General features: G+C 46.9%; 1 protein-coding gene across 1 annotated transcript; it reads right to left on the bottom strand.

Annotated features, from left to right (window-relative positions):
- Positions 1 to 3,346: 3,346 nt before the first annotated feature.
- Positions 3,347 to 9,791, bottom strand: LOC109766573 (serine/threonine-protein kinase PBL34). Its single transcript, XM_020325356.4, has 6 exons — positions 9,224 to 9,791; positions 5,856 to 6,193; positions 5,626 to 5,761; positions 5,075 to 5,211; positions 4,870 to 4,993; positions 3,347 to 4,256 (listed from the first exon to the last, which is right to left on the bottom strand). Exons 1-6 carry the CDS (start codon positions 9,411 to 9,413, stop codon positions 3,748 to 3,750), a joined length of 1,434 nt encoding a protein of 477 aa, XP_020180945.1. The 5' UTR covers positions 9,414 to 9,791; the 3' UTR covers positions 3,347 to 3,747.
- Positions 9,792 to 12,078: the final 2,287 nt, after the last annotated feature.

Here is a 12,078-nt window from a genome sequence, read left to right on the forward strand (position 1 = left end):
GAAATTTTATGGAGAATTATTTTGGAATATATAAAAAAATACTGGAGAAAATAAATACCAGAGGGGGCCACCCAGGTGCCCACTAGGCACCAGGGCGCGCCTCCCCCTCTGGCACGCCCTGGTGGGTAGTGGGCCCCCTGGCCCACTTCCGGTGCCCATCTTCTAGTACATAAGGTCATTTGCCCTAGAAAAAAAATAAAGAGAGGACTTTCAAGACGGAGCGCCGCCGTCTCGAGGCGGAACTTGGGCAGGAACAGTTTTGCTCTCCGGCAGAGCGATTCTGCCGGGGATACTTCCCTCCGGGAGGAGGAAATCGAATCTATCGTCATCACCAACAACCCTCTCATCGTGGGAGGGCCAATCTCCATCAACATCTTCAATAGCACCATCTCATCTCAAAACCCTAGTTCATCTCTTGTGTTCAATCTTTGTATCGAAACCTCGGATTGGTACCTGTGGGTGACTAGTAGTGTTGATTACATCTTGTAGTTGGTGCTAGACGGTTATTTGGTGGAAGATTATATGTTCAGATCTATTATGATATCAATACCCCTCTGATCTTGAGCATGAATATTTTGTGTGAGTAGTTACTTTTGTTCTTGAGGACATGGGGGAAGTCTTGTCATAAGTAATCATGTGAATTTGATATTCGTTTGACATTTTGATGATATGTATATTGTGATCCCCTTAGTGTTGTTATGTGAACGTAGACTACATGACACTTCACCATCTTTGGGCCTAAGGGAATGCATTGTGGAGTAGTTATTAGATGATGGGTTGCTAGAGTGACAGAAGCTTAAACCCTAGTTTATGTGTTATCCCGTAAGGGGCTAATTTTGATCCATATGTTTAATGTTATGATTGGATTTTATCTTATTCGTAGTTGTGGATGCTTGCGAGAGGGGTTAATCATAAGTGGGAGGCTTGTTCAAGTAAGAACAGCACCCAAGCACCGATCCACCCACATATCAAATTATCAAAGTAGCGACCGCGAACCAAACCAACATGATGAAAGTGACTAGATGAAATTCCCGTGTGTCCTCAAGAACGCTTTGCTTACTATAAGAGATTGTACTGGACTGTCTTTTGCTACAAAAAGGATCGGGCTACCTTGCTGCGCCTATTGTTACTATTGCTACTTATTACTTGTTACAAATTATCTTGCTATCAAACTACTTGTTACCGACAATTTTAGTGCTTACAGAAATTACCTTGCTGATGCTTGTCATTTTCTTCTGCTCCTCGTTGGGTTCGACACTCTTACTTATCGAAAGGACTACGATTGATCCCCTATACTTGTGGGTCATCACGTGTGCAGAACACATGCGTAACACCCTGGACGGATGACATACTTTTGCTAGTTCGGGGATGGGGCACAAAGGTGAGGACCTACACTACTGAACTATACGAAATGGACACGATGATTTACCCAGGTTCGGGCCGCATGGTTGCGTAATACCCTACTCCTGCCTTTTGTGTGTTTTCATAGGTGTATTAGAGCTACAAGTCCTTCCCGGGAATGGGAAGTGTAGTGTGCTCCTACTGATGTTCTAACAAGTGTCCAACCATGTTCTACTTGATCTTCTTCTGCTCATCGTGTTCCTCTTTTTCCTCTCCTCTGGTCTGGCCCTCCTTTTATATTCCATGGGGTACCACAATGGCTTCGAGGCTAAGGAAGTGATCTAGGTCCAACCAGGTAGGTGAGTACATTAAATGCTTAGGGAGGTGTCATCGTCTTCTATTCTCCGGGAACGAACTCCAGTCTTGTTAGCACCGACCTTGGCGACACCTGCTCGAGGCATGATACGTCTCGGCAGAGGCGTGCACCATGCGGCCGCGTGGGTGAGTGATTTACACCTTGCGTTTTGTCCATCATCTGGCGCGCCTGCCCACCGGCCGGGTGGTGTAAGGGTCCTGCGAGCGCAGAACGGTTGTGCCACGCGTAGGTGAGGAGATAGCTTGATGTTGAAGGCTGGCTGAGTGCACGCCAGCTAAGGAAGCCGTTGTCGGGTGATATCATTCACGGGTCTTGGCCGGCGATCGTCATTGCCGGATGTCTTGATCGGATTCTTGCTGGTCTTGAGTGGGCTTACTGGATGGGTATGGAGATCTTGTAGGCAAATATCTGCATGCCACCACCGAGCCCAAGCTTCGTTTGGTACGATTGCTTGTTGTTCTTCTTCTTCACGAAGATCTGCATACCACCACTGACGGGAGTAGTGGCACACAACTCTTCTGTCTTGTTGAGCTTGGTCCAGGGGCGACCGTGGCATGTGCATAGTTGGGTGTGTGACGCAATTTGTCACGGTACCGACAATACGATGGATGTGTATCAAGGTCCACCTCCCCACACCAGATTGGCGCCGCACTGTTCGTTTGACAATTTGTGATCAGATCGGTGACTTCACCGAAGGATGGTAAGGTGGAGGCCAAAAACTGAATATCGTCCTTGATGGGGGCAACAAATATCGTAGCATCATCCACATAAAGAGATGCTCGGGTGGTAGGGCTCTTCCGCCAATTGGGTGGAGCTTTCCTTGCCAAGCGGCCTACGCGAGGATGTGGTGAAGCGGGTCATTGGCGAGAACAAAGAGCAGCGGTGATAGGGGGTCTCCCTACCGCAGCCCCTTGCCATGCTTAATCAGGTCACCCGCCAATCCGTTGAGCAACACTCGAGGGAAGCCGTTGTGATGGAGCATGTCCATGAGGAAGTCCCACCTAACCGAGTCGAATGCCTTTTTGATGTCAAGCTCAAATAGCAAGGTTGGCTTCTTGTTGCGATGAAGGCGTTGAGCAAGATTCCTAACATAAAGGAAATTATCATGGATGTTTCTCTTTTTGATAAAGCGCTTTGAGCCAAGGAGACAAGGTTGTTCATATGAGGGGCAAGGAATGAGGCCATTATCTTGGCAATGATTTCAGCGATGGCATGAATGAGACTTATCGGTCTGAAGTCTGAGATGCCTTCAGCACCATCTTTTTTAGGGACTAAGGCGATATTGGCGGAGTTTAACCAATGGTTTGGCAATTTACTTGTTTCTATCGTAACTTGGTGCTTGATTTCCACCTGATATTCACTTCGGTCACTGCCATGATGCCATCGCCAGCCCGGCAGCCCCGTGTGCTGCCTGAATGTGACCCACCCAAAAAGGAAAACGAGACAGTGGTAACATCACAAGCACCCGGAGTAATGGCAAGTGCCAGCGATAACCATGCATGTTTATGGATTTGATCTGGCAAATGTAACGGGACATGAAAGCGAGCCCTGTCACCCCCATCAATAGCACATGCAGCTTAAATAGGCCGCTGCGGCGCTGCCCATCGTTCATCATGGAAGAATGATATGATGGCGAAGACGACGTTTGTCTTTGATTTTTCTTTAACAAGTAAAAAAATCTGCTCTGAATAAGAAACGGGAGAGCCATACATGCACCAGGCTCTTCTTCCTGTGCCGATGGTTGATTCTCCAATCAGGGGAGTTTCTAAGCATCCATCTGAGCATTTGTTCAAATGGCAAACAAAACCCTGTCTGATTCCCCCTCCCAAGTCAATGTTCCCAGAGTAATAGATACAGAAGCAGCTAAAAAGCTAAGCAACGAGAAGAAATCTTCACTGCGGAATTCTAATCATCCTTGAGGGCATCTGTCTATCCACGGCAACGGAGGCCACAGCCAATGCACGCGCCATTTACCCATCAGTGCTCGACGAGAACCCAACATTGAACCAGTCATGATGAACAGGTGAGTCTTAGGGCTGTTTGTCGTTGGGCCTTGGAGACTGACGGTACGGAGAAGCGTGCGGACCGTAGGAGAGGCTCCTCATTGGCTGCACTCCGTTCCGTGCAAAGGTGCTCTGTGCCTTCATGCTTTGGCTACCATTTGGGTTGCCAAGGCTTGCGGCACGCTCTTGGCGCATGGACTGGAAGAAGTAGGAGGAGCTAGCCATGTCTTTCAGGTTTGGAAGAGGCTTGAGAACTTCCACCACTTGGCTCATGAGAGGCCTAGCCTTGGGATCCCGGCTAAGGCAAGCATGTGCCAGCTGAGCCGTCTTCTGAGCGCCTTTTATGGAGAAATTTCCCTCTAGACGGGGATCTACAAGCCTATAGAATCGCCTTCTTTCTCCAAGATAAGGGCGTGCCCATTCAACCAGATTGTGCTCCCCATTTGGCCTGTTCTTGTCCATTGACCTTCTGCCCGACATCATCTCTAGTAGCACCACTCCAAAACTGTATACATCGCTCTTTGATGTCAGGTGACCTGAGCAAGAGATGAACTTATAAGCAGTAGAACATGCGAGGGAATTCAACAAGCTACTCGAGCCGAATAAAAGAATGAGTGGTAACTTGTCTATTTTCTAGGAGATTCATTCAGCTTAGTTGACTCAAAATGGGCAAGATTATCTTGAGCCTGTGAAATTATAATCATATTTCTGACTACCTCAGAGCGGAATGAATTCAGACGAACAGCTGTTGCACAACCCACAGCAGCACATGGAGTGCCTTAAATATCGGTAATCACCTAAATTATTATGTTATGCAATAATAGCATCCACATAAATGCGAAGGTGGCCAAAAAGGTGCAGGCCCTAAAACACTCCACACACACCATCCTTGTACAGTCATTATAATATAGTTGCTAGGTTATAAGCCTATCAACGTACCTATCACCTATCAAAGGAAACATAACGCATTGTTTGTCGGCTAAGAATGTATGAACTTCAGTCTATCTAGCATACATTGAATGATTGAAGTATAGGACACACTAGCAGTAACTGGACAGAACAATAAGGATAACATCATGCAAGATTTGCTCCAATTTTCAGGACAAGTTGAGCAGTAGTATGATGCAGGACAACAACTGATCGACTCACCTGTCATAACATACTCAGGAGCTGCATATCCGTATGTTCCCATGACCCGAGTAGAGACATGTGTCTTATCACCCTCAGGGCCATCTTTCGCAAGTCCAAAATCAGAGAGTTTTGCATTGTATTCCTGGAAATAAATGTATAAGAAATGGGCGAATGTAATAGTCTGAATGATCATAGATTATCAGTTCTCGGTATAGCTGCATACCGCATCCAAAAGAATATTTGAAGTTTTGAAATCCCGATATATCACTGGCCTTTCAGCTTCTTCATGAAGAAATGCAAGGCCTTTTGCAGCACCAAGTGCAATTTTCATTCTGATAGCCCATGGGAGCGGAAATGACCCTATTTAGTACAATTATTCAAAACAGTTATTGGACGAATACAAGACACTACAGAATATAGTTGTAATAAAACTACTCCCTCCGATTCAGGTTAATCGATGCAGCTCTAGTACAACATCAGTACAAAATTATACTAGAGCTGCATCAATTAATTTGGATCGGAGGGAGTAACAAATTTAGGTTTCGTCAAATTTAGCACAGAAGCAGAATTCTAGCAATGGAATAAAAAGTTAGGGGTAGCAAACAGTAAGTAACGAATAATACCTACGAGTCACATTCGACCAAGAGTCTAAGAGTAGAAGAAAAATATGCCATGTATTATATTAACTATTTCCACAAGGGTAGATGTCCTGACAGAGTGAAAATCTGCATCATATGTTATATCTGACTAAGAGTAAAACGAAATAACACTTACTCCTGAAAAGATGGTTCTCCAAACTTCCGCGGGGCATAAATTCGTATACTAGCAACCGTTGGTCATCTTCAATGCAGTAACCAACCAATTTCACTAGGTGTGGATGTTGAAGGTTTCCAAGGAAATCAACTTCTGCCTGAGAACACATAATGATAGTTTACTTAATGAAGCAGATAAAGCTAATACCATAATGTTTCGTGTGCTGCATACCAAAGAAAGTAAAAACATACCACCCACTCCTTATGCCCCTGAAGCCCATCATGGTTGAGTGTCTTGACAGCAACAGTTAATCCTGTGCCAGGTTTCATCGGAGCAGTTCCATTCTCTTCAATCCAACCTTTAAAGACACAACCAAAACCTCCCTCGCCAAGAAGACTCTCAGGTCGAAAGTTTCTGGTGGCGCACTTAAGTTCATTGAACGTAAATCTACGCAGTTGGGCTGCTAGTTTAAGTTCTTCTCCAACTATGGAAGAAGGCGAGATGCTTCCAGTGTTGCTGGATGTTGTCGAACCAGATGCGGCTGGTGGAGCTGATTGATCCCGACAACTATGATTTACCTTTTTGTTCTCTGCACAGTAGACATTATCCATTAGGAGATCAATACCTGATATAATTGAAATTTGACAAAGGTAGTGCCACAGAAATATGTGAATCCTTGCTTCTGAGCAAAACATCAGAAGCTGGAAAACAATAGCTAATGTGATAGCAAAAACTTAATGGGACTAAACGACAAGGCTGACAGTCTCTCATATAAAGTCGAAAAATACCACCACTAACTGTAAGATGGTCAACATTTTTTTCTCAAATACGCAGAAGAGCTACGTATCATTGCATTGCATTAAGAAGGAAAAACATAATCCAACAAATACACACACACAAACAACACACCCCTACGGGATACAACACAAGCGCGCCACTGACTGAAAAACTACCTCGACCAGGACACTACTAGGTGGCCCACAGCAAGCTGCGCCAAACCGCAAGAAACAACAGATGCCTCTAGCTCCCGCAAGATGGTTAACAGGCCCATATGGTAAGCAGGTGCAGCGTGTGCGATGGCACAGGGCCCCTAAAATTTTGAGGCCTCAAAAATTATCTTAAATGGCAATTAATAGTATTAATCAAGAGAATATCTAAGCAACGCTTCATCTCCTGTGAAATGTTCCAACTTCCAAACGCCAACCAGTTCCAAGGCCAGCCAGTACACAAGCACACGCCTTTCTTTTGACCTCTCTCTCCATTTAAATCACAATTAATAGTATAAATCACCGCTCAATTTCCACTAAAAAAATCACCGGTAAGTTTTTTTAAGGAAAATTTCCGGTGCATCATACTAGGAACTAGCACAACCTATATATTCAGCTATTCTTCTCCAGTTTTTCCGTTATCTTTGAAACAATTATTGGGAAGATTATGTTTATAGTATATGCTAAAATAAATAATAATATTCGTAATTAGGATTTTCCATATACAGGGCCTTATTTCATACTCCCTCCGTCCCACAATATAAGACTAACTTGCAGAAACATCTTATATTATGGGACGGAGGTAATACTATTTTGCACTGGCCCCCGGATTCTCGGGTACGGCCCTGATGGTCAACATGACTTATATATTTCTACTTCTTTAATGTGGATCAGGAATGAGGCCATGGGTAAGTCTATGGAATTAAAATCCAATTCTGCACCAAACATGACGGTATGTCCAGAGTTTATACAGCAGATGACTTTGTGGGTCATACATTTTAGAAAGGTGGAATGTTTTGGGTGCAACTCAACTGAATCAAATAGTCTGCTTGAACATAAGATATAAGTTTTCTCACTGAAGTAAGCTTTAAATGCTAAAGGTATAACACTAATAACACAATGCAAAATGCTTTATAAGAAAATAGAGTGTGTGACAATTTGAAGTGACTTGATACAAAAATTATGACATAACCATCAATTACAAGCACCTTTTATATTTTAGTTTTTGTCCATAGACCATAACTATAACTAGTGTTTCCTGCTTGAGCATTTCACTTGACACTCCCTTTGGACATATCCGTTTGTTCATATTCTGAAGCATGCATAAATGGAACCCGAAATGTTAAATCTCGCAACAAAAGTTGCCTTCTGTACTTAATTACAGAGAAATATCAAATATGCATAATGCCACATGGCCAAACGGTAATTAATTGTACGCATCTACAAGCGTATGGACAAAAACAGACGAGCATTGAATTTAATGACATTTGGGCGTCCCTTCAGTTCCTCCTAATCAGTTATCACCACTCCTGCAGCAACAAAACATCACCTTGCATTTTACCTGAGGTACTCCTGCTTCAACCACTACAGAATCCCCTATTACCAGCAACCCGCAAACTTACCCCGACAAGTGCAAGCCACGCCCTTTTATACTAACAATTTAACAGCAGGCTCCCGAAATTGTCACTGGAGCAGCAGCCCATCACGGATACCGCTCGATCTTAGCGAACCAAAGCAAGACAACGTGGGATTTTTGACAAAATCGAACGGCCAAAAGCGACGAGAACTGAAGATCCAACGGCTGTCAACGCTAATAGCCTGAGATGGATGCAAAGTTGCACGGTTTTAATGCCTCTAAATATGCATAACACCACGTGGCCAAACGGTAATTAATTGTATTGCGTCTAAAAGCGTACGGACAAAATAGACAAGCATTGAATTTAACGACATTTGGGCATCCCTTCAGCTCCTCCTAATCAGTAATCACCACTCCTCCAGCAACAAAACATCACCTTGCATTTTACCTGAGGTACTTCTGCTTCAACCACTACAAAGCATTGAATTTAACGACATTTGGGCATCCCTTCAGCTCCTCCTAATCAGTAATCACCACTCCTCCAGCAACAAAACATCACCTTGCATTTTACCTGAGGTACTTCTGCTTCAACCACTACAAAATCCCCTATTACCAGCAACCGGCGAACTTAACCCCACAAGTGTAAGCCACGCCCTTTTATACTAGCAATTTAAGAGCAGGCTCCCCAAATTGTCGCTGGAGCAGCAGCCCATCACGGATACAGCTCGACCTTAGCGAACCAAAGCGAGACGACGTAGGATTTTTGACAAAATCGAATGGCCAAAAGCAACGAGAACTGAAGATCCAGCGGCTGTCAACGCTAATAGCCTGAGATGGATGGAAAGTTGCACAGTTTTACTGTCTCTAGATGGGTAATGGCAGCACTCCAACATGGCACAACATTCAGTTTACATCAACTCATGTACCACCGCGTCTAAATTAAACAGAAACATCTCATCTCATGCCACCCCACACCATACCAACCACTCTTAAATGATCCTACCACCCACCAGAGCACACCAACACATCCAATTTCATCATAGAACGCTCCCATCGCCATCAACTTAACTTCAAGAGATATAGAATAAAAAAGTTCAGGCCTCTGTCATCTCGAGTGCTCAAACACAAGACACACAGCACCCGAGCAACCAATCAAACGTACGGACGAGCATCAGGCATGAACAGACGCGAAGGCGTAGGCTGCTGCTAGTGCTGGAGAGCAGGGAAGCAAACCAGAAAGTGAACGCGATGTGTAGGAGGGGTGAGAGCATTTTACCGCCGCCGTTGGCGCAGGCGCCGCTGGTGGAGGAGTCGACCTTGGAGCCCGACGACATGCATCCGCCGCCCAGTCGCGGTAGGCGGATCCAGCAACCAGTCGGAGGCGCCGCGTCGTCCTCGTCCATTGCCGCCTCCTTCCCCTTCCGCCGCCTCACATCCTGCCCCCGCCGCGTCCCCTCCTTCCCCATCTCCTATCCAACCCACCCGCCGCCACCACCCCGCGCACCGACCAACTCAGCAGCAGCGTCCCCAATGCTTCTCAGCGTGGCAATGGAAGCCGCCCGCGCGGCCTCCGGAGGTGAGCATCGGGGCGGGGCGGGCGGAAGGGAGAAGCAGGGAAGGAACTGGCAAGAGAGAGTGTGAAGAGGGGTGGGGGTGTCGGGGCAGGGCGGGCAGGGGAAAGGGTAGGCTGCAGTGCAGGGAAGGATTCGGGCAGTGCGGGCAGGGTAGTGGGAATTTGGCAAAGACCAAAGACTGAGGGCTGGGCGACGACGAAGGAGGAGGCTGCGGCCGGAACGGTGGTCGCTTCTTTATGGCCGCCTTCTACACGAGGAGCGCCCGTTTCTGATGCGATTTAGCCCAACGCCCCTCTGAAATATACGCATTTCTTTCTCTATCCTATCTAATGGGGATTCGCTTTATTTTGTTCAACGAGTCAAAACCTAGGCCCTGTTTGGATCAGCGTTTTCGTTTCAAATACCTCCGTAAAAATTACATGTCTTGGTTGGTCGTTTTAACACCGTATCCGTCAGCTGATCAGTGAGGACCAGTCCGCGGACATTAATGCGAAAACTGGTCATCCAATCATACATTTCAAAGTAAAATTGAACAAACATATGAATTACATACAAACCGAATGATTTTCATATAAACCGGAGCACATTCATTACATTTTTTCGTTAAAAAAACTTCCGGGCCTAAACCTAGCCTACAGCGACTCCCGTCCTCCACGTCCTTGTTGTTCCCTTATGGCATTCGTCGGGTCCATCTTCCCGTCTCCATGAGCGGTGACGATGAGACCCGTGAAGTGAAGGTGCGGTCGCCGACGGGAAAGGACAAGGGAGATGGACCAACCCACTTGGGACACAAGGCCATGCGGCCTCCCATGCACTACTACTACTCATCTTCGGAGTCCACGACCTGTTCGTCGTCGGTGGACGTGAGTTCCACTATGGACGTGGATGGGCGGTACACTCATCATCCCACGGCGCCAACGAAAGTTTGTTGGCGGCGCGTAGAATGCATAGCTGGCAGCGTTCTTGACCGTGGCCGCCAGCGCCCTCCGCATCGGCCTGCATTGTGATTGGGTTGCAAGTGGCGGCGTGAACGCGAAGCCTCGTAGATCGCCTGTTGTCGGTGACGAATTTGAGGTTCGCCACGGCTTCCTCACTCGCTCGCTCGACGTAGATTTGGCCCTCCGTCGGCCGATGCTGCTCGAGGAGGAAGAGGTTGTACCATTGCTCCTCCTGTGCTTGTCATAACGCCGACATCACCTGCTCCTCCGCCATGGCGACGTTGAAGTGCGCCTGCGCATGCTCCATGGTGCAACCCCCATGGACCGGCGCGGGTTCCGGCGTCGAGTCATCGTCAGAGCCCGTCTCCACGTGGGGTCATCGTTGGAGACCTCCGGGGAGCTGGTCGGCATGTCAACCTCTATCTGTTGGCACGGTTCTGCTAGGCGACCGCAAGGGAGGCCACCTCGAGCTTCAGCTCCATCGATAGGCTCTCCCACAACGCGTTCCCACTCGTGGTCATGGCAGATGTTGTGCACCGGAGGAGGGTGGAGCAGATGTAGTGTGGTGTGGTTTGAGCCAGAAGTGCCTGCCTTTAAATAGGATGTCGTTGAGGCCAAGCGTCCCAAGTGTGACAATGCGCGGGCGCCAGAGTTGGTTTCTCAGCCGATGTGCTTGTTTAATGGCAGCAGACGCACGGATGGGCATCCCATTTGAATGCAGTAGATATTCGTCGCGTCTCGTCCAGTAACGCATCTCTAGCATTGAACAAGCGCAGCCACCGAGGATGTGGCGTGGGCAGTGCTCTCAGCCAGTAAGCCGCTTCAATATCGGCACCAGTGAGAGGTCGTGTCCGCTCTTGGCTGGTGTTAATATAGAGTTGCCGCTCTAGAGCGCCGCTTTGGGAGAGAAAGGGCGCGGGAGAGAAAACAAGAGGGTTTTGGGTGGGCCATGAAATGTCAGACGCGTGCGTGGCAACTGTTTGGATGCCTGCAAAGCCCCTCCCCCCCCCCCCCGGTTTGCGGGGAAAAGGACATGCGGACCGGCCAGCGGACGGATACAGGACCGTGTTGGATGTCAAAACACGTCCGGACAGCGTGGTCCGGGTGTATGCGGGCGGTTTGAGGACCCGCATTTGAAAGTGCAACTAATCCTCGGGTGGTTTTGGTAATCCATAACAACATATACATCATTGAACTAATGCATATTCAAAGATTATTTCAGGAAAGTTCAATGTAGGTATGGCAAGGATATCTGAATGTCGACCCCTCGACATGCAAAGAACATGGATTGGAAAAAGCTCCAAGACTCTACATTTTTGGTTAAGTGATCCAAGATGAAAGTGCAATCGTGCCCTTGATCATATTTTGATGCTGATGATAACATACATATAGGGGACTAATCATTTCTGTCAAATGTACCTCAGGTTTTGTGTGAGGATCATGACGGATGAATCTAAAATTACTCAAGTACGGAGAAACAAGACAATAGGCTTATGCCTCTTTTCAGTTTGATCTTGAGTATAGGGATCCCGCACTATTAAGAGGCGATCAGTGGCTTACGTGAAAGACTTGCTCAAAACCCACATAAACCTTTCTAATCACATCTATAGTTTGGGTCT

The sequence above is a fragment of the Aegilops tauschii genome, chromosome 3 (assembly GCF_002575655.3).
Source record: "Aegilops tauschii subsp. strangulata cultivar AL8/78 chromosome 3, Aet v6.0, whole genome shotgun sequence".
In the NCBI taxonomy this organism is placed as follows: domain Eukaryota; kingdom Viridiplantae; phylum Streptophyta; class Magnoliopsida; order Poales; family Poaceae; genus Aegilops; species Aegilops tauschii.

What these genes read in the sequence shown, in the direction of transcription:
- LOC109766573 (XM_020325356.4), bottom strand. Translation starts at nt 9,413, where the DNA reads ATGGGGAAGGAGGGGACGCGGCGGGGGCAGGATGTGAGGCGGCGGAAG. An exon ending in AGGGGCATAAGGAGTGGGTG is followed by an intron (nt 5,762 to 5,855) that starts GTATGTTTTTAC and finishes ATGTGTTCTCAG; the next exon opens with GCAGAAGTTGATTTCCTTGG. An exon ending in TCCTGAGTATGTTATGACAG is followed by an intron (nt 4,257 to 4,869) that starts GTGAGTCGATCA and finishes TCTCTTGCTCAG; the next exon opens with GTCACCTGACATCAAAGAGC.